This window comes from Antedon bifida, chromosome 4, assembly GCF_963402885.1.
Source record: "Antedon bifida chromosome 4, ecAntBifi1.1, whole genome shotgun sequence".
NCBI classification, from domain to species: domain Eukaryota; kingdom Metazoa; phylum Echinodermata; class Crinoidea; order Comatulida; family Antedonidae; genus Antedon; species Antedon bifida.
The window spans coordinates 11,675,111-11,697,698 of NC_136229.1; the positions used below are offsets into that span (position 1 = coordinate 11,675,111).

The window sequence follows — 22,588 nt, forward strand, 5'->3', positions numbered from 1 at the left end:
TAAGGTCAACCTTGATTTTACGAATCCTGTGTTTTACGTACGCCTTTCGGTCCTGTACCGTACGTAAAATGAAGGTTCTACTGTAGTTTCATATTTTACCCTTAATAAACTTTCCTCTTGCGTGCAGTGCATCAGAAGAGTAAACAAAACAACATTTGGGAAATATAACGGGGATTTAGCTATTAAAACACACACATGCATTTATTGCGAACTATCATATACAGCAGGGCCGGCCGCCGGCTTCTGTGTTGTTGTGTAATAAATAATCGGGATGGTATAAATTTCTCCCCGACAGAAATGCTTCAGCCTGAGGGATGGAAAGACGTGGTACTCTGTGCTTTGGCCTATATTATCTGTACGTTTACCAACGATACGAGTGTTCGTTTGCTAAGAATTTTCCTCAATATTTTTAGCATATGACGTATTGTCGTACAAAATTTTTTAGGCCGGCGCTACTGCACTTTCGCACCTCTTGAGCATACCCTATTTAAAAACATTCACCCGCTGCGTGGCAGTGAGTGACCGTAAAGTCTTAGGTGTGTGGTATGGAAGCCATCAGACAAACATGACTAGCCAAGCGTAAAAAAACAAAAATAACATAGCGCTCAGGGAATTTCAGAAAACTGTAAAATGTTTCTTATTAAATTGATAACTGTATGAATGCTGTATGATTAAAGACAATTTGAACAATTGTTCAACAGAACAGAAAATGGAACGGAAATTATTTTAAAAAATTATACAGTGATTTAGGCATGGCTCTGAATCTAAAAATTCCTTACAAAAACGTTCAGGGAACGGTGTATAAACCTGACATAGATAAATTGACTAAAATGTTTTTACCATTATATTTCAACAATTTTTAATTTTGGCTAAAGACCGATTCATTTGGCTAAATAAAAACATTGAACTTTAGCTATTTTGGCTATAGATAAACTGATTTGACTAAAAAAAATATTTTGACTTTCGCCAAATGACTAAACAGAATGAAATGTTAGTGCTACCCCAGTCTATTTGTTTAAAGTTTGTGAAGCATGTAGTTATAATTATGCATTGTATAATGATTATAACCTTGATATACTCAAATGCACTCACTTGTAGTTTCTGTTGCAGATGTAGTGGTAGGTTGTGAATCATCCTTCGGCTCTGTCTTTATAATTGTAGTTGGTGGTTTAGGGAGTGCACCATCAGGTGTTGAAGTAGCTGCCCCTTCGCTACTAGCTGCTGCTTTAGCTTTTGATGACAACTCACCACTTTTATCTTTAGAAAAGACAAAAAGAAATACTCATATAAATAAACTGCTCTTAACACAAGAAAGGAACAAGGATTTTGCATTAGCTGTTTTGCTACTGCTTGGATAAAAACAGCAAGGACCAAATGACATAAATAATTCACCAACAATTTCAATATTTAAGGTTGTTAACAAAATACTTGATTTCATTTTATGAATAGTTTTATTTGTATTACAATTGTTTAAAATTCTTGTGAAAGGTTTTGTTTTAAATGTTTGTATTGTAATATGGAATGAGTGGAGAATCTGTTTGGGCTTTAGCCTATTCTCAATCCTGGTTATTATCTTTTAGATTTTCATGTCGACTATGTTGACAGCTACCCTATTACGTCATTTTTATGATATGTGCTAGGCGACTGGTATGTTGACTGGCAAATTTGAGCACTTGTTCAGTGGCATTTTAACGTTTGCTCTCTGACATGAGTTCAAGTGTACGTATATCATCACCTTAAATGTTTATCAAAATCATGGGCGAAAATGTGTCGCGATGATTTTCTGAGAATGTAGTAAAGTGAATTTCAGCCAAAGTATATTTGCAAACTGTGAATTATTGATTTGTATTGGTTATGGCATGGGTCTTATCACTAAGACGCCAGCATTCGTTCAGAAAATTAAGATCTAGGCCTAAGCTACACACTTAGCCTGACATAAGACCCGGGCTAAGCCTGTGTACTTCCACCGGCCCTGCGAGGTGGAATAGCACCACAGACGAGTGCTACCATAGAGATTACAAGGTCATTACGTCATACGTTCAATGGCACATCAAACGTAAATGTTCATATATCTATCGACGAGAACAGTCGACAACGACCCATGTGGACGTGGCCGTCGTGTGCACGTTCACTCAATCTAAAAGTCCCTATTACTCATTGGCGACCGAATAAATATTAGTATTATTAGATCTTATTAGATTAAAATAGCCATTTTTTTTGTATTTTGGACCAATTATAACACACATGCTTGCAAACTAGACCACAAATTTGTGTACTTTTTCGCTTGTGTAGTGTGGATACCGCAAAATCCAAATGCATCCTAACACGATTTAGATAAAAACAAGAAATAATGTACAGCTGATACTTACATCTTTCCCGCTGTTCTATCTTCAATGTAAGGTACAATGTTCTAATTGGAAAATAGACAGCTTGAGGATATACCCTGCCAACCTGCACCAATAAGTTAAGTATTATCTTGCCTTCACATCCAACTAAGCATGTTAGCAGCTGAGGTATCCTGTAAAATAATATTCAAATAATAAACAAATTACATAATCTCCACATGTTTCAATCCACAAAATTATGCATACATATAAGTCAGGCACAATCATAATTCAATGCCTTGAATGACTTTCAAACATGGTATTCTCTTGAAAACCATAAAATCCAAAGGGGAAAGATTTTATGTCAAAACTAGAGAACTAAATATTAGCATAAAATCTACTCTACACCAGTGAACTTTACCAACAATCAGTTTGGCACTGATTGAGTGAGGTTCTTAAAAACTACAGTTTTTTTTTGCTGGAGGCTAAATTTGTCCTTCTCTGCGATTACTTGATTACAAAGACCACTTTTTTTTATTCACAAACCTCAGAAAATTAGTTATCAAGAAAGTGAATGGCCCAACTTCTGCAGTCAACTGGACTACACTGGTGATACATTTTTCTAACTCAGATTTTACTTGAGTATAGCCTTACCAAGGCAGCCATTGGAAAGCAGGTATTCCAACTGCATACTTATCAACCGCATCAGCCAATGGAAGACTATTCTTTTCATCATCAAATGTTAGAAGCCAGAGCACCTTGGCAAGGTATTTACGTGACTTGCTCTCATTTTGATGTCTACACGCATGCAAGAAGCATACAATAGCTGACACACCTACATTGATTTGCCTTTAAAAGAAATTAAATTAAAAGAATAAGGATTAAAGATAACATGATTGATTGACATGCAAGAAACAAAATAAAAGTGACATCTTCATTAAAATATGGTTGAAAAAAAAATAACCAGCAATATTTCACAGGATGTTGTTCATTTTTTACAAAATTATAATAAACAACCAACTGAGTATCACAGACATTTTTTAATTTGAGGTGGATTGTTCCATTTTCCCAAAGAGTGGTGGTACCCCACATTTAAGTGTAGGTGGTATGAGCCATGAGGATGTCCACTTACTTTTCTTTCGTAAATATTTGCTCAAGGTAGTCACCCCAGAGTGCCCATGCTTTGACTAACGTATCATGCATTTGGACTGCAGCTGAAAATGCTTTGTTGGCTTCATCTGACCTGTTAATAAGCAAACAATAAACTTTGATATCAGATACATATCTATTTATTATTCTTTTTTAAGAGACAGTCAATTAATTGTAACAGTATTTCAGAAGTAGACAAAAAAAATCAATTGTAGAAGAATTTTGAGATTAAAAGTCGAAAAACCATTGTAAAATGGAGAAAGCTAACCAGAGTTTACACAATGAAGATGTTGATAGATGTCAAGCTAATGTTTAGTACTTTGGACCTATAGGTCCATGGTACTTATGATATATGATATATATGGTACGCATTTATGAGATGCAAAAACATATAAACATCAATATAAATTGTCTCTATAATAACAGTATTTAGGCCTAGCTCTTGCAACCATTCATGTGGTGCTACTTAGCAAATAGATGGTTTGATCTGCCATGGTCATTTCATCCCAATTCTGAAGGCTGTAGTTACCTGCCAACTTGAGCCAAGAACATGCCCTTGAGAGCATAGAACTCTGCAGTCATTTCTTTGTTGAAGTATTTCAGATTGGTAGACTCAATGACTTCTAAACCCTCTTGCAGCTCTTGTTTACCCATGGTTCCTGCCATCTGCAGGTAACACTTTACTTGTTGTCTAATCTTCTGGAAGCAGTCAATAATCGGAACACTTGGAATTGTGTGGATCCTTCATAAAGATAAAAGAAGTTCACATTAGAGGGCCCCTGAATATCAGCTGGCCTGCGGGTTCAGCTGGAAGGGTTACCCTCTATAAATAAAGTTGAAATAAAAAAATTAAATATAATTTATTCAAAGTAATTCAAATTTCAAGCAGAATCAAATGCATGAATTTGTTCATGTTTCAAATTGGCACTTTCAGATCACAGGTACCAAATTATACCACCTCAAATTAGACCAGGGATAAAACAGTAACATGTAATGTATGAAATCAACGGATAATTAAAACTTCAAATCAATTCAATAATTGTAGAAGAATACTGACCTGCTAAGAGAATCGAGAGCTGGGCCAATAAGTGAGTGTTTTCTGGCAACCTTTCCATAGTTAATTATTGACTGAGCCGATGCATGCACACCCAACATAGCATGGCTTGTATGTTGCTATACAAAAAATAATGGTGAAAATAAACTATTAATGATTCTATATACAAGTAGTGTGCATTAAAAAAAAAATATTTTAAAAGATTTGTTATGTATACACATAGGAACAAATTGATTGTACAATTATGATTAACTTACAGGGTCAGTAGCAGGCTGATTATCATACGCTGACACAATAGCTTGGTAGTGATGTTGTCTCCACATGAAGATATCACTCCAATGAGATAGATCATCAGACACCATTGGTAACCGATTCCTTAAAAAAAATGTAATCATTTTTTAATTTATGTTGTATTGTAACAGTTATTTTACAAAAGAAACTGGATAATAAACTGATTGAATTGATTACATTATGACTCAAGTTGGACAAATAATATATATATATATATATACTTGCACTGATGAAGGGCTAGTGTTGCCCGAAAGCTCTGCTAACTTTTCTGGCTGTTTTACTTTATCGTTTTGATTTAGCGTTTCGCTTTTTTTTTGGATCTCCATTGAGATCCAGCCACTGATACCCACAGCATTGTAATTTTTTCAGTAATTTGCCTTTGGATTTATATATATATATACCATAAGTTTCTTATCATGTACATGGGTGAACAGCCATAAGTCCCATCCAAAATAAAATAAATTGTACACAATAATTGTTACTAAGTCCAAGCCATAATTTTTAATACATTACCTCCATGTCTTAACAATAGCTTTCATATCATGTATGCTTTGGTTTCGCCCAATATTGCTAGGCTGTAGGCCTTGATGAATTTGAGCTGCCTCATGAAGCTCCATGATCCTGTGTGCTGCCTGAAGGATAGGGGTATGTGCCTGTGTCACATAGCTTGGAAGACGTCGCCATTCCTTAATAGCCTGACTGCTGGACATCTCAACTAGACGTTCAATCAGGTTCAAGTTCCGTTCATCTGGGTGGCAGATAGCGATGTAGCCTCGGTATAGATTAACCTTCCAGTTCATCTCTCTTGGGCAGCTTAATTCAACCTTAGATTTAGAATATATATAATAGATGTTAAAACTAAAGAGATTTATTTGTGATCACAAAAAAACATATTAAAGAAACATGTTTACCTTGGCTAAGGACTCTTTCATGGCACCCCAGTCAGGCACTCTCCATGCACTCTCAAGAACAAGGTGTGGGTTCGACTGTACTTTAGAATTACCATAATCCATCAACAAATCCCATTGACCAAGTTCTTTTGAACACTTTATCCAGTGCTCTTCCCAAAGCCGATACTCAGGGAACACGGAAGGTGATGGTGCACCAGAATTATGATCAGATCGAGCTTTCAACATGGCCTGTTGATAAAATATTTAAAACTTGTTACATATTAATAGCAAACACTTTTTTTAGAGGTAGTACAATTAGGTTGTCACAAACAATACACACAAAAATTAAGGAGGTGGAGGAAAACTGTCAAGGTAACTTTTACCATCCAAGTTAAAAGTAACTTTTAAATTCATACATTGCAATATCCAAATTTGTTTATATAACTTAATTTAAGGTGGTACGTTTTTCAAAATTTCAAATCCAAGAAGTAGTCTTAATTGGAGTAATTAATCAAATTGAAGGCTTTTTTGCTAGGAGAGTTCTATATTGTTAAAAAGGTGAATATAGTAATGTTTGCCCACTCGGCGAAAATACCTCATTTTAAGAAATACATGGTGTATGACAAACCTTACTCTAATAGTTCTATTCTAAGCACATCTAAAGCGGGATGTACTCTCAAATAACTAGTACTCACAGATTCATATGCTTGTTGAGCTTGTTCAAAGAATCCCTGCTGCTCATAGGCAATTCCTGTAGCTGTATCTGGAAACTTACAGCGTTTCTGCCACAAACCTGCCCACATATCTTCCTCTTCTAGTAGTTCATATATACCAGCTAATGAGTCAAGTGTTTCCTGTAAAAAAGTGGTGCAAAAATCAATATTAATAATACAGAACAAGACCATAAAAACATACAGTACTATATAAATTAAATATTTTTATTGGTTTAGGCGAATTTTGTTTGTGATAAAATTGGTATCTGATAAAGCTGGAATTAAACATTCCTTGGTATTGGGTTTTCCAAAAAAATTGTAAAGGTATTTATTATTGTCCTCAAGCTCAAATGGAAATTGAGGAAATTTGGATTTGGCCCTCTATGCATTGCGAAACATAAGCACAACCAGTTTTTAATTTAATATTTTTAATCTGAAGAGTGTGTGCTTTATGCTTGGTTTCCAGTATAGACGCAACACAAGGACGTAATTGAACAATCGCAAGTGATAGATTATTCGAACTGTCGCTTATCATTAGTCAACCCACTTCAAGTATGTCTTGCGTTGTGTCTCTAGTGGGAACCACACTTTATGATAGTTAGCACTGAAGCGAAGTTATTTTTGCTGGAAGGACGCCTTATTGATTGATTGACCAACATTAACAGTGCATGGTGTGTGCTGCATGTAGAAACCACTGATATATGTAAGAAACTAACCTGTTGTAAACTAGCCGTGTTATCAGGCTCATAGAAATCATAAACACTACCAACACTAACAGTGCGTGGTTTATGCTGCATATTGAAGCCACTCTCAATTGCTTGCTGCTCAAGAATCAACACAGATCTATGCCACAAATTATGAGTCTTGGACAAATACTAAGAATAGAAAATATCACAAGTTTACATTTTTTGCATTATTTTTTAGAATGTTTATATAATACTTAATTTCAGGGACTGTTTAATGGTAAAACATAATAATAGCTGTTGATTTTCATTGCAGATGTCTCAAACTGGTGAAGAAAAATTGTTGGAACAATTTGTGAGCATTAATTAAAGCACATTATTGCAATTCATTTGGAAATTATGGCTTTGGTTGAGATTCCAAAAACTGGTTTTCAAAATATATTAGGCTTACCTTGAGAACGCATGGTCTGATGGATATAGCAGGCACACACTGAGCGATAGCTTCCAACATGGTATTGATAGTACTAGGGTTACAGTCTTTTTGATGATGATGGCTACCACTACAAAGGAATGGTCCAATTTCTTGAGAAAGTTGCTGTAAAATAAATAAATTACTTCTTAAAATGAAATAACAAATCGAAATCCAACTCTTTCATTTAAGTTTAAATAGTTTCTACTTTTTTTTTGGTCAAAAATATGTAAATATATATGAGTTTATGTGGTATTGAAGTAACAAAAAGCATAAAATAACTTACAGACTGCTGTTTATCACTTAGAATCTTCCAAAGTTTTGGAAGCATGTCAATCCAGACACAGTGGCTTAGACTAGTACTATTGTGACACAGGTTTGAAAGTGCCGTCAAAAAATTAAAAGTCTATCAAAAGAGAATGAGAGAGAATGTTATATAAAAAAAATGACCACTATGGACACAAACAATATGTGAAGGGAATATAAACAGAATCAAACAAACAGAATCTCACAAAACACAGAATGTTCATATTTTTCTAAATGTTACAAATTCTATTTAAAAACTAGAAAATTTGTGTCTGTATTAATTTACTTATTCAACTTTGTTTCTCAAGGGTAGCTCTAACAGCTGTACTACAGCAGTATAGCTGAATTGAAAAGGTCCCCTTGAACGACATTCAAAAATTAAAGATACAAAGAAAGAAGACAATTCATAAAATTCTCAAACAGATTAAAAAAAGATAAAATTCATACATGTAGAATAAAATAGAAAAATGTTTAAATTCATTAAATTTCATTACAGTTCATATAAAGGACATTGGTACCAAATATTGCTTTGAGATATAATTTTAATTTAGTTTTAAAATAAGAATAAGATATATTGCATTTAGATAGGAGAGAATTAAGAAAGGAATGTATTTATGTTATCTGGTGGTGATTGTACCTATTATCCCATCAATATCCTAAAAATGAAAGATCATTGAAATTAAAAACCATAAATCAGTGTCTTTTTAAGGGTGGGAAATTTGTGAAAGAGATGAACCTTAAATTCTCTAAGCTGGTCAAGAAACTTCATATGTCTACTAATCAACTGGCTCAAGTTCTGCTTGTTATCAGCTGACTTCTTAAATGACCCACCATCAGGTTGGCTGAACTCAACATCAACATCAATGTCCTGTCAAAATACAATATTTATTGTCACAATATACCAGAAGCAGGTGTGTACTTAAGACAATTCAGCAAGCCAGTATTTAACAGTGTTTATTATAATAAAGACTGAAAGTTCCTAAATTTATAGGAATACATGCTTTAAACCAATAATCTAAGGGCATATTTACATAACATGTTATTACACGCATCTTAAACATGCCAACAAGAATTTTACAAGCATTTAATTTGCCAAAAAAAAGACAAGATACTTGGCAGATTACAGGCCATTGTTGTAAGTGTCTGCAGGGTATGGTACTGCATATTGCTTAGCAACTTTCATGTATAACTCAACATAACTTTCCTTGAATTATAAATGTTTGTTATGTAAGACAAAATGTTGAACAAATTCAGTTGCACTTTGTGCAAAGGTTACTCCTTCAAACACAAGTGTGTGGGCTTGGCTGGTTTCAAAGATACAAAATGTAGTGAGTTGATGAAGCTGATGTTAATGCAGTTTTGGTTCATTCAATTTCTAACCCCAGTTTAATGTTATATTAAAAAATGAGAGCAGCAATATTGATAAAATATAAACAAACCTCAACAGACTCGACATCCATTGGCTCCTCCTTCATTTGCAGCCCAAGAGTGAAAGCAGTCTTATCATGTGAGTCAGCTAGACCAACTACAGACGTTATAGCAGGTAAAGGGGAGGAGTTAACAGTTGTGATTGACAGCCCACTTACTGTTACTGCCATGATAAGCTAAGAGAGAACAAGTTGTGGATGTCAGACCATTTGATAGCCCAAACAAATATACTTTAACCAGTTAAAAAAACAAATCTGAATTTTATATCTTGAAAGAATTAAATGATAGGCTGCTGAGATTGACAATAGCAATCTTGATCTAGAGTTAGTATGATGTTCAGTCGAACCTCAAATAAGCCACTTGGCTGATCACCTTGGGTAATTGTCACTTACGGTGACATTACACTTTTTAAGGGAATTTGTTCATGCCATGCTGCAGAAAGTAGTAGATAACCTGACTAAATCTTACCAAAATGGAAGCGAAATGTAACCCTATCAAGTAAATGCCTTGTACCTAATGGCTGACAAAATGTTCTGGTTAATGTACTGCACATACCTCAATACATTTTTTCAACCAATAGTGATTTTGCATGGATTCCCAATTTTGAGATGCTGTAATATAAAGCAACCTATCAAACAGTCTCTTCTTAATACTGTGGTTGAACACAGAGAAGAACTTGGCACGGATATGAGGCTGTTTACATCGTAGACCAGACAAGAAGGCAGGTTCAAGTTTTGAGGTCAGTTCACTAGCAGCTAAGCTTTCATCTCTGTAAATAAAATAAATAATTTGTGTTCAAGCATCAAATATATTTATCTTTACAACTTGTATTATTAATTCTTATCTTCAGATGAGCTGCCACCAAACAAAGCTCATTCTTCAGTCCATAACAACAGGTGCTGATATGGAGAAGAGCCATGAATTGTATGGCTATGTAGCACCATTCTGCCTTAACCAATTGGCCACTCAATTCAGAAAAAAGAATCGGTTGACAACCTTACCACACATGTAATAAAAGCTATGGATGTTCTAACTTTAACTGACTGTGTAGTAGATTTAAGATTTCTTTTAAAGTAAATTATGCTGAGTTTAAATTTGTATTGGAAATGATGAAATAAATGTTGATTGTATCAAATCAATTAAAAAAAAGGTTACCTGTAGACAAAGTTGACAAGATCAAGGAATTGAGCATTGAGTTCAAGATCATCAGGGAATCTGCTCTCAACATACTGCATAAGCTTTACCAATAGAATTGACTTGTCTCTTAGTGCTGGTGATTGGTTCATCATTATTGGTGTCTACAATATTTCAATAGCAATAAAAGAATGAATGTATGTACATAATAAAAATAATATCTTGGATTTATATAGTGCCTAATGTTGTGAAACCTCTAAGCGCTGAACATTATTACCCCAGTCATTTTTTCCTGATAAAACACGTATGGAAACATACTCCCATAATGTAGCTAGTAATCAAAGTTGTGTCTTGATCTATCCGGGTTCCCATTTATACACCTGGGTGGAGAGAGGCAAACATAGAACTAGGACATCCTTTGATGTAAATAGCATTCATATGTATAATTCGTTTGAGGATAACTCTATACTGTAATTTCTGCTCTGAATTGAATCAGTATTTTTCATTGGCCTATAGCATTTTTGCAATCTTTTTCTTTATTGTCTTACCTAGATAGTATGCTCGCGTACCATCTAGTTCGTGCCCACAGATGGTTCTCGAATACATAGTAATTTCAGCGTAAAAAAACTGGCGATTTCAAATGTACATACCGCAGGACAATAATAGGGCCTACATGTCATTTACAGGAATGAATAAATAGACATGGTGATTTATGTAGTCAACTAAAATTAGGGAATTACTTCCGAAAGAGAAACTTGTCACAAAATGAGACCAATTGTCAAATTTAAACAAACCCAATTTGTGTTTTGTATGTAACATTAGGGTTGAGGGATAAGGAATAGGATGGGTGCAAAGAGGAACAATTTTTAAATATATTCTTTATCCATTCAGTAACGAAATATTAATCGTTTTAATCATGTTTTACAAATAATATACCACTAAACACAGTAAAACATTGCGGTTTATACTTGTCTATGTATTTTGTTGAAACTGTCACAGTCGATTGAAATAGTAAAGTACATAAAGATACACCACTATGACGTTTATATTTTTTGTAATTACAGTATTAATTAAAACAAACGTTGAGAAGCAATTGTCAGTAATAGAGTTTATTTGTATATAATGTAAAACAGTTTGTGAAAAAAACCTCTATTCGGGGCAAATCTTAAATTCACTTTAATCGTCAATAAATAATTATCTAACTCAACTTAATTAGTAGGCCTAATGGTTTTCAATTGCTGGTACAATTTAGTATGGAAAGTATGAACCCACTTTCTAAAGCATTGAGATAAAGGTTACGCGCGATTTACTTAAATTTCCTTAATACGAATACTGTACGAATAAACCTAAATACGTCCATACGTCCTATCAAAAACCTACGTCTTTAGTAAATGTATACATACGAGCTTGCAATGCCCAGATGGTTTTCAAATACAGGTAATTTGGCGTTAATAATTGGAAATTGTAAAAATGAACACAGAGCAAATGAATACAGTCGAACACGATGTAATCTGTAGCCAAATATATTTGCCATGAGAATTTTAAAATGAAAAATTAACTTTAGACTTGAATTGTCTGTATTGCATGGTATCGGACTGCCACATTCCTGAGTGGTATCTTCATATTGTTTTCTTACAACAACGTCTTGCAATTAAGAAAAATAATTTATAATATATATTTGTTGTACACTACTACTACATACATCTACTAAGTTTATTAGCATTTTCAGTGTTACATATAATTATGTATTTTAACTGTCTGATCAATTGAAATAAGAAGTACTGACTTCACAACGCTACTCATGACATTGAGGGGGATGGGTGGTGGTGTCCAATTTGGTTTTTTTATTTTGTAAAGAACCACTCAAAAAATACAATCACTGTCCAGTTGTTTTAGATTAAAATTGGTTGAGAACGGAAATGGAATAAATATGTTCTTTTCAATGAATTCTTACATTTTGTTTAGAAATAAATTTGCTGTACAAGAGCATAGTAGTACTGCTTCATATCTGATTAGCTAGCCGTGACTATTCTATGATTAGATGCTTTTAGAGCTTTGACTCGATTGAATCATCACTCATTGGTTTACAAATCAATTGAAGTAAAGCCCTTATTTGGGACACCTCTATTCAGGGAACACCTTTTTAATGAGGAGACATTTTCTTATGAAATTAACAAGGGGAAATATAACTTGTAACACCACGGCCAACCTCTATTCAGTGGAAACCCTATAAGGGACACTTTATTGGGTTCCAAAGGTGTTCCCTTAATATAGGTTCTAGTTTAAATAAATCAAATAACTAACCTTAATTTTTATCCAGTCCTCAACCATCTTGACAACAGTCTTGAGTACTTTAGCCTCCGGTGATTTTTCAATGAGTTGCGACAAGATAATTTGAATGAAGTTACGCTTCATGTCGTTGCTCATCACACCAACACGGTTCTTAACAAGGTCAAGACTGATTACAAGAAGCTCAGAGGCAACTACAAAAATATATTGAATATAATTTCAATAGGAATTTAAACAAATAACATTGAAATGTAATTTGGCACAGAGACATGTAAATATAGGAGAAGAGATCTTTACTTTAAAAGAACTTTTAAACTTTGTAAATGAGACACCTAGAAGACTTTTGAGGTGAACATACCTGGTATTCCATCACCAGCTGCTGATGGAGAAAGATGCTCTCGTGTCATCTTGGTTAGTGCCCTCATGAAGACAGAGATAAGGCGATCAATGTAACTAACATTGTTTGTACAGGCTGCTTTTAGAATCATTAGAGTACCAAAGAGACTTGTTGTTGGTGTGCCAGTGGCAGCCCTGGATATCAAATAATTATATAAAATTGGCAAATAAAACAAGCTTAAATATCAAATGCTTATGTACTATAAGATGAGGTGTAAATTTGTTTGTCATATAAACAGAAATGGTCAATAGTGTATTGTGTATTGACTTTTGAATGTTTATAATGCTAGAAGGCAATATTTTCATAAATAAACTGAACAATTTCCTTAGTGTCATTTTGGATCCATAAACCTTGGCTTTCAAAAAATCACTGTAGAACCATATAATTTTATTATATATTTATATTGATTACTGTTCGTTTTAGCTTTTTTGTTGGAGTGGCACGCCTAATTGGCGACAGAAGCTATTGGCCTCTTTTGCCACTCCTTGGCGCAATCTAGTTAATTGTTTGTATTTATGTCTGTATAACTGTGTTTGCCGAAATTAATAAAATAAATAAAACAAAACTACCCGATTCCTACACTGAACTATTTCATCCTACTGTAGTGGCTAGATTTAAAAAAAACAACATTGTCTATAGACATTCAGGTTAGATCATGCTTTTCAACTAGTAATATATACAAAGATGTAGGCCTAGTCAATTATAAAATAGGGGTACAACATACTTTTCATAGCTGTTCAGGCCTTCATAAATGACTTTACCAACACTGGCATATAGACATTCAAGTTCTTCATGCTTTGATGCTACAGCAGATGTGCCTAGAAAAAGTAAAACAAAATTCAAACAAACTAGATTTGAACTCGTCACTACGGACGAGTTAGGTTATCCGCAGCCCAAAAGCCACGCGCACGTCATACGTTAGAATATTGCACACAGAAAAACGCTTATACCATTGAAAAAATGTTAGTGCGCTCTCTATTTTGCGTCACGTCTAAGTATAAACAGTTTACACTATATATTGTATACGTACTACATACAGTGCAGAATAGATGAAAATAAGTGACCAAAGTTATTGACGCCTTTGGACATGATGACGTCATCACAATTTTAAAAATGGTAAATCATGTAAAAGATAATTGATTTACCTAGACAATATTACAAAATTGAGGAAAATGGAATATGGATAAGTAGAGATGCGCTCTATTAAATGTGATGAGCTATGACGAAAGAGACAAAAATCCTCTATTTTATATTCGAGTGGCCATACGATGACGTCACAATATCCGGTTAGCCATATCGATGCATGATTCGATATCTACAACTCATCTACTTTCAGAATATGTAATAAACAATAAAATTCACCTTGTAGTTTAGAATCTATAACTGTTTAAAAAAAGGCATAATTTTGACGAATTTTTGAACTTTTTCATCAAAAACGCGCGCAAATTGTTCAATTCTACGTGCTCGTATGACGTGATATTAAGTCGAAATTGTATAAAAATTAGTAAAATTACTAGAAAAGGCTGGAAAAACAAAAATCAAGCAAAAAAAAAATTGTTTTTGCCTTACGTGCGCACGCGCGCGTAAAAAATTGCGCACGCGTGGGAATTTTTGAAATGCTCAAAATGACATGAAACGCGTAGAAAGTTGATTAGAAATTGATTTTTCGCATTTTTAAATTTTAAACGCGCGTGCGCCCGTAACTTTCTGTAAAAAGTGCCATTTTTAATCCATAGAAAGTTAGCGCATGATATAAATTACACTTTTGCCAAGTTTCAATTTCAATTGTTTTTTGGTTTTCAATCTATGGTAAATACGCGAAATTCACAAAATCACGCGTAACTTACGCGGCGCAACTCTATAGTCAAAAAACGAAACGTCCTGCACATCTACAGCTACAGGTCAATCTTATGACAAAGTTACACAATCTTATGTTGGCCAGAATTAGAGATACGCTGCCAACAAAATTCAGGGAAAGAAAGAAGAATAACATAGAAAAAAAAAAAAAAAAAAAAAAAGATCCTGACAATAACAAGGGGTTATCCGCCAAGTGCGGATAACCAATAAAATATTTCTCAACATTTAAGATACTGTCAAAGTCCACAATAACACATTTTCAATGAAAACATAGCAATGGACTCTTTTATGACTGAAATAACTTACTAATTGAATTAACTCACTAACTGAACTAACTTAATACTAACTGAACTAACTTAATAAAATAATACTAACTAACTAACTTAATATTAACTGAATTGACCTTATACTATCTGAACTGACTTACTAATAACTGAACTAACTTAATACTATCTGAACTGACTTACTAATAACTGAACTAACTTAATACTAACTGAACTGACTTACTTGATTCAGTTGGGAAGACACTCATAAGCTTAGTGAGCAGAGCATGAACTACGCGTATAACCTTTGTATTCGAACAGGTCAAACATGCAGCTATTCCTCTTTGCAATGGCTTAAAACTTGATAGAATCAATGGTTTTTTCTGCAAATAACAAAAGAAGAAATTCTTTAAAAAGAATTCTTTAAATAAAAACCGATAGATGGAAAGGATCATCATTTTCTGTCTCTTTGATGTGAAGTTGAGATCAACATTTGATTGTTTGTATCTGGTGCGATGCTGTAAAAATTATAAATACAGATAATGCACAATTTTCCAATAAATTTCATATTAAAATTACATTTTAGCAATATCACAACATTATGGCCTACAGGTAGCAGCTGATCACTCCATTTCATTACAGCTGATCACTTTATTTACACTACTGTTCATTTCCACATAACGTTCCCTCTTTCCTATGAATATTGGAGGAACTCTATACATAGTTTTAAGAACAGAATTCATGACAGTTGCAATAGTCTGATTCAAACCATAATTACCTTACTTCCACAATCAAACCTACATCAGTGTTGGTGCAAATTGTTTTTTTAGGATATTGTAGGTTATGTGGAAGTTGCTTATTTTGTTAATTTTCTGGTGTAATTAATTATTAGAAATGTTCTTTTTTCCAAACCAACAAATTAGTATGTAAACTAACCTTGACAGTTTCGCTGTCCTGATCGGACAGCTTCTTCAGAAGTTTATTACTACAAACCAGATGAACATTTTCAATTCTGGTGTAATTGTTTCTCTTCTTATTTTTTTTGTATGATTTGTATGGATGTACTATCCGAAATAAAGAATGAATGAATTGCAATCTATTTGCTTATACTGTACATTATTTTGTTTACCTGACATTTTTGACAATGAAATCTCTTTTGTAAACTGCGCATAAACAAATACAGAATACCTACCATGACACTAAGTAGAAAACTGAGGATTTCTAAACCAGCACAAACATTCCCATAATTCACTGATGTACTTTGTTCCTGTGGAGTAAACAACACTTATTTTTCATGCTTTTTCTTTGTATACGAAAAAGTATGTGGCCATTACTTGTGAGTGTAGCTAATCTTTCATTTTTGTAAAGTGTAATTTTACTTTTAATACTTACAACTGACAAAAAGAGTTTTTCCATAAAAGTCAACTTCAACTCTGACTTAGGCCAAACATCTGGTCTCAAAGCGGTCTTTAAGAACACGATACAACGGCGTGATAGTTGCTCTCCTGATTGACCCGCTGATGATGTGGATGACTCATTGACCTGACACGCTATTCGTAGTAAGAAGTTTACAACAGCATCAGAGTAATGTTTGTCTATTGCTTTACTTGATTCTACTGAAATACTTGTTTTTGTTACTGTTCCTGACGCGTTTCTGGCACGTTTTGGGTCTGGTGTGGAATCTAGCGAGGCTGCACGTTTTAAACTTGCTGCTGCTGTGGTTGCAGTAGATGATAATGATGCTGCAGCTCCTACAGATGTTCCAGTTTCTGCTGCTACAGGCTGAAAATAATCCAAGAAAATGATAATATTCAATTAACCAAAGGTAAAAGCATTAGTTTATAACAATTTTAAAATTACCAACTTTTAGTAAGTTTAATTAATTATTTCATACCATCTATGTCATGCCCACAGATGGTTCTCGAATACACAGTAATTTCAGTGTAAAAAACTGTTATCGTAGAAGGAGATGCGCATCCACGTATATACCACGATCGGAAAATACCCCTATTTGGGGGAAATCGTTGAACCTAAATTTGTTTTAATTGTCAATAACTAATTCTCTAACTCAATTTTATTAGTATACAAGGTTAGATAAGGTGGTTAAAATCAGTACCGAAAGTACGAATCAACTTTATATACCATCGAGTAAACATTCTAGAAGTAACGCGCGATTTACCGAATTTTGCCATTACGTAAATTTATATATTGATTATGAAGTTTTGCCAATGTTACTGGCAATATCTGTTTCTCAGGAGAACATTAGGAATGTGGAATAATAACAAAGTTTCAATCCTCCACAGAAGTTGTATTATTAACAAAGTTTAGTAATGACGACAATATATTTATATGAACAATGTATCCCTCTTACCGTTGTTTCTGTACTGGTATCCTGTTCCTTGATGCGTCTCACCTCCCATTTGATAATGACCTCAGCAAGTTCAACGGCTAACTTACGATGTTCTAACGTAGCGTTTGGAGTGAATCCTAACCTTTGAACTGAGTTCACCATATTTTGAATGAGGTGATGTCGTACTGGATAATATACTTTGAAATGCTTCACGAGCAGTTGGCTAAAAATAGATAAAAAATCAAATCAAATCAATCAAAATACAAATCCGTTGTTACCAAGACGTCACTGCAAAATATTATACTCCTCCATAACATCACTTTGTTAGGATATATCAACCCAATTTCAGTCAAGTTTTAAGTTAAGTTGTTTGAGTTTTATGAACCTTCCTTCTGTGCAGAAACCTTAGGGAGCGTGTCAAAATTAATCTTCTTCGTGTACCGCGTTTATAGCACATGCGAGCGTGTGTAAAGACACAGGTTCTTTGGCCTGGAGGAGGAATTAAAAGGTGATCACAGGAAGAGTATTGCGTTTCATGTCATGTCGTCCCAAAAAATTCTAGGTACATTAGTGAACATGCAGCAGCAGATCACGCATTTCTCACAATGGTGCAACCTCAATAAAAAAAACATGCTTAACTACAAAAATAAACTATAAAAATATATTTAAAACAAAACAAATGTCACTCAGCCACCCACCACTAAACCAAATTAAAAAATCAACACAATTAATAACAATAAATGCAACCTACATTCATACCCTGGACACTTAATATCAATTAGTGAATGGACAAAGAAATATAGTGTGTCACACTTAAAATAACTATAGCAAAAATACACAAACTTGATTTACATTAATAAACAGTGTCTACCAGCTAAAAAAAAAAGAACAATTGTAATAATTTGGAACATCCAATAAACAGGAAAACATTGATTATTAAAACTACTGAATTATTCATTGACTGTAAACAGAATTGATCAAATTTTAAAAAGTCAGTCAATAATTAAGTTAAGTAGACTTGATACCGTATCTAATTAGTAATACTGTAAAGGACCATGCTATGTCCCATTGGGATATGTTTACCATTTCTAATATTTCAAAATTCTATTTACTGACATACGTCATAGAGGGATAAAAATGGTTCATGTAGGCCTAATTGTGCTACCATATTTTAACCCCAAATAACAAACGACTGATACGATCGACCGCAAAAAAGAGTGCGAAAAACATGGAGTTCATTACTGTACACTCTAGAACTCAAGAGCGGAAGTCGAGGGTTACGTTTTGTCAACAAACATCGGTGATACTTATAGGAAAATGTTTTCTTCATCAAACAATAAGCATCGTCTACTTTTTTTTACTGATACGCAATCCCAATTAAATAGGACAGTACGGTTGACAGGTATGGTACTGTAATGAACTCCGCAGACTAAACCTAGCCTAAAAAGGGGGAAGGGCTGCACTAAACACTGGGATGCAGTAGCCATTCAAATCAACAACTTTATAATGGTTGAGTCAGCATGGACGTCATCAATATTATAGGTACCCAAATATTTTAACAAAAACTTTTATAATATATCCCATTTTATACTATAATTCTAAATGAAATACTGATAAGCTAATGGATATTCAAAAGCCAATTACGAAATTGTGTCTTTTAGGCTTCATTGAGCACTACAAACCACCTCATTAACGAAAGATGACCTTCATAACGCAGCTACAACGTTTCAATGCGGTACACGAAGAATAATATTGACACACTCCCTACATAATGGACACACTCAAAGGTCAGTTTATTACTCACTTTTGTTGCATCAAGTTAAAGAGATTATAATTATTTAAAAATATATGTAAAAAATACTAAAATATATTGCTCAATAACCTGCTCACCAATTTCTTCTGTGTTGAAGCTGCCACCACTTGGCTCTCTATCTCGTAAGTGACTATTTCCTCTAAGCAGATATTTTTGATTTCCTGGACCTTAGGGTAACAACTTAATGGAGGTTCTCCTGTATTAAAGCAGGCTTAACTTTATTAATGGTAGTATAACTTACAGCATGTGAACAAGCTGAGCTACTGTGTGTCCCTCCTCTACTATAATCTTCTTAGTCCAGTGGGTCAACATTGTGTTGCCTTCTTCCATTCTAGTTGGTAAGGCTGGGGTAAGAATTTCAAGGGCTTGACGTACTACTGAGCGAGCCTCTGGGGCATGGGCCTTCAGCAAACTGTGGAATACCTGTTAGAAAAATAAAAATACTGCCCTAAATTTTCGCGATTTTACATTTTCAACTATTTATTTTCGCGATTTGAGTTTCTTGTGTAATTTGTTGAACCAAATTGGCGAATGTATTTCGCCTCCACTATGAATGTCAAACAACAATTGATTAGCATCAGAAAAATTACAGAATACGTGAAAATTTAGGGATGTAAATAAATAAACGTAAACGAGGCACATGGTTTATAGGCTCATAGTTAGTGAACACCCACATAAAATCAATGTACTCTACTAAATTATTGTTTGTTTCTACAACAACAACGATCGAACGGACGCAACACGCCAGCCGGATGGATCTCTGTGGTGGTGGTGGAGAGCAAGCAAGCTTGAGCATGGCGATGGCATTTTTGCCGTTTGCTACCACAAACTAGGCCTACGCACGACGTACAATAATTACTTTTTATGGACACATTACAACTTATTATATGATTTAATGGACAAAGGATTCGTCAAGCAAGTACTCTATACATTTAATAAAAATTTACTTGAAATCATTCTGTGTAATTAGCATGTAATTGGGTAGATTTGAATAAAAACCAATTCAGGATTAAAGATATGCTCACACTGAGCTCAGATTCTGGTCCGGTGGTCCGATAAAAAATATAAAATATTGTTGAAATAAAAATCTGTGAATTATTGATGTACTGTTCACAATAACTCAATTTGGATCTGTACAACAATTTTGTTTGGAACATCAGCACCTGAAAAAGTTGTTCATTAGACCGAATCCAGCCTCAGTGTGAATATAGCTTTAGAGGGTGGTATGTTTTGTATATGGTTCACTAGTTTTAATTTTATTTATTGAATTTGAGGAGAAGTGTATATATTTAGTAGAATCATCATTTTACCTGCAGAACAATCCGCTTGTGAATTGCAAACTTAGCAATGATGTGTGATAGTAGAAGATGACCATGGTACTTTGTTGCTGGATCTACACAGTTCTTGTGAATCAAACACGGCCAAGCAAATGTCATCAGACGACGCAGTTTACTTCCTTGTTTCCTTAAGAATAAATAATACAGCAATAATTATAACAATGTATATGATTAGTTCAATTAAAAGGAAAGGATATTCAATGGTTATATTGAATGATGAGGTCAACTTTTTAATCTCTTTGTAAAAATAAAACTTTCTTTATTTTTAGTTACTTTTAAAAAATTGTATTATATATGTACTGTTGAAACCCTAATGAGACAAGTAGGTATATGCTTTTATTGAGGGCTCCAGTTATTACACAAAACTGAAAGTGAATAAGGTCATTAAAATTTGCTATACCCTGCCTCAATGAATGGAATCAGTCAATTTTTCAACTATTGACAATATTCTTAGCATTCATATATATTCATAATCTGTATACTTAATGATCCATATAGACAATATAGGCCATTTTGATCCATCAGCTGTTGAGAGTAGTATTGTTTATTTAGGTATCCCAATGACAAAATTCAAATTAATGATGGTACTTTTTCTTTCAGTTAATCAAAAGGAACTTACTGAACATAAACTTTTGCAATTTAAATGATTGAAATCGGATTATCCATTCAAAAGTTATGGTCCATTAAAATGCCAAAAAAACAATGATTTTTGCTTGAAAAATGGCATTTTTTCCAATTATATTTGGAACCATTTTTGAAGGGTTATAACTTTTATATTAATAACTTTAAAGTTCTTATTTTTGCCAAACCCATAGATACAACAGAGTTGTACAAGACTATTTTTTTTGGGGTGTCCTCGACATTTTTTTTTTTAGATATCGCCCTCCAAAATTCGTCCGAGGGCTTTTTGCGCGTATTTTTCCCAATGTCTCAAAAATGTCAAAAAAGTTCCTATCTTTAAATGATTCGTAACTTTTGAACCAGTGTGTGAATTGACTTCTTTTTTTTGTGCATTGAATTAGAATGTAATATGTATTTTAGTAAGGTTATTTATATTGACAGGTAGGTATTTCATTTATTTCATAAAATATTGTTAAAAAATGTTGGAAATGTGAAAAAAATTATATATTGTGTTAAAATACTGTGTGGGTATTGTTTCTTTTCATTAAATATTATTTTTCGTAAGTATAATTTTTTTTTATAATTCTAGGCCTAGTATTTAAATTTATAATTATAATCATATATTATTTTAATTGATTTTCGAACCGCCAAAAATAATAATTAAGCCCGTACTTATTATGTGTTCGATTTCATTTCGAGCGCCGGGCCGGACGTAGACTCGGCCGCGCCTACAGGTTAAGTTATGATATGTATAGGCCTAAAGTAAAGCCTAACGCTAAATTCTGCCTAAGAAATATCGAGAAGAAACAGACGAATTTTAAATTTAACAAAGTAATTACCTCAATAGTATAATGTTAACATGTTTAATTTTATTTCTCTTTCGATTATTCTAACCGAGAGTTGCATTTTAAAATGAAATATACGGAATAATATAAGGCCAAGAAACAGCGTATACATACAACGGCAACCCTGACCAAAGCGCGTTTCGGCCGCCTACATAGAATGGGTTACGGCCGCTGCATAGCAAATTCAAAGCTTCTTAAATTTCTTCGGTACATTTCTTCCTAACGTACTTGCTTTATATAGCAGATTGATAAATATTCCACTTATTAAATAATTTAATAAATCGGTAAAATTGACGTTTCGAAGCAAATATTCCATGCGAGGCGACATTTTTCGACATGCCTCGAGTGCGGCGAAGACTACTTCAGAAAATGGAA

The 22,588-nt window shown here is 33.8% G+C and overlaps 1 protein-coding gene across 1 annotated transcript in view; it reads right to left on the bottom strand.

Annotated features, from left to right (window-relative positions):
• The window catches only part of LOC144840052 (transformation/transcription domain-associated protein-like), a 102,081-nt gene that overhangs the window by 19,222 nt on the left and 60,271 nt on the right, over positions 1 to 22,588 (bottom strand). Inside the window, exons 39-64 of the mRNA XM_078695687.1 lie at positions 20,721 to 20,874; positions 19,652 to 19,833; positions 17,619 to 17,820; positions 16,640 to 17,029; positions 16,440 to 16,514; positions 15,492 to 15,630; positions 13,852 to 13,945; positions 13,089 to 13,261; positions 12,746 to 12,924; positions 10,463 to 10,605; positions 9,863 to 10,076; positions 9,319 to 9,483; positions 8,616 to 8,747; positions 7,860 to 7,979; positions 7,556 to 7,699; positions 7,138 to 7,296; positions 6,404 to 6,562; positions 5,730 to 5,957; positions 5,332 to 5,642; positions 4,785 to 4,902; positions 4,531 to 4,646; positions 4,003 to 4,215; positions 3,457 to 3,567; positions 2,979 to 3,173; positions 2,370 to 2,518; positions 1,093 to 1,257 (exon numbers count right to left, since the gene is read on the bottom strand). Coding sequence (XP_078551813.1) covers positions 1,093 to 1,257; positions 2,370 to 2,518; positions 2,979 to 3,173; positions 3,457 to 3,567; positions 4,003 to 4,215; positions 4,531 to 4,646; positions 4,785 to 4,902; positions 5,332 to 5,642; positions 5,730 to 5,957; positions 6,404 to 6,562; positions 7,138 to 7,296; positions 7,556 to 7,699; positions 7,860 to 7,979; positions 8,616 to 8,747; positions 9,319 to 9,483; positions 9,863 to 10,076; positions 10,463 to 10,605; positions 12,746 to 12,924; positions 13,089 to 13,261; positions 13,852 to 13,945; positions 15,492 to 15,630; positions 16,440 to 16,514; positions 16,640 to 17,029; positions 17,619 to 17,820; positions 19,652 to 19,833; positions 20,721 to 20,874 — 4,430 coding nt within the window. The remainder of the gene's footprint in view (positions 1 to 1,092; positions 1,258 to 2,369; positions 2,519 to 2,978; positions 3,174 to 3,456; positions 3,568 to 4,002; positions 4,216 to 4,530; positions 4,647 to 4,784; positions 4,903 to 5,331; positions 5,643 to 5,729; positions 5,958 to 6,403; positions 6,563 to 7,137; positions 7,297 to 7,555; positions 7,700 to 7,859; positions 7,980 to 8,615; positions 8,748 to 9,318; positions 9,484 to 9,862; positions 10,077 to 10,462; positions 10,606 to 12,745; positions 12,925 to 13,088; positions 13,262 to 13,851; positions 13,946 to 15,491; positions 15,631 to 16,439; positions 16,515 to 16,639; positions 17,030 to 17,618; positions 17,821 to 19,651; positions 19,834 to 20,720; positions 20,875 to 22,588) is intronic.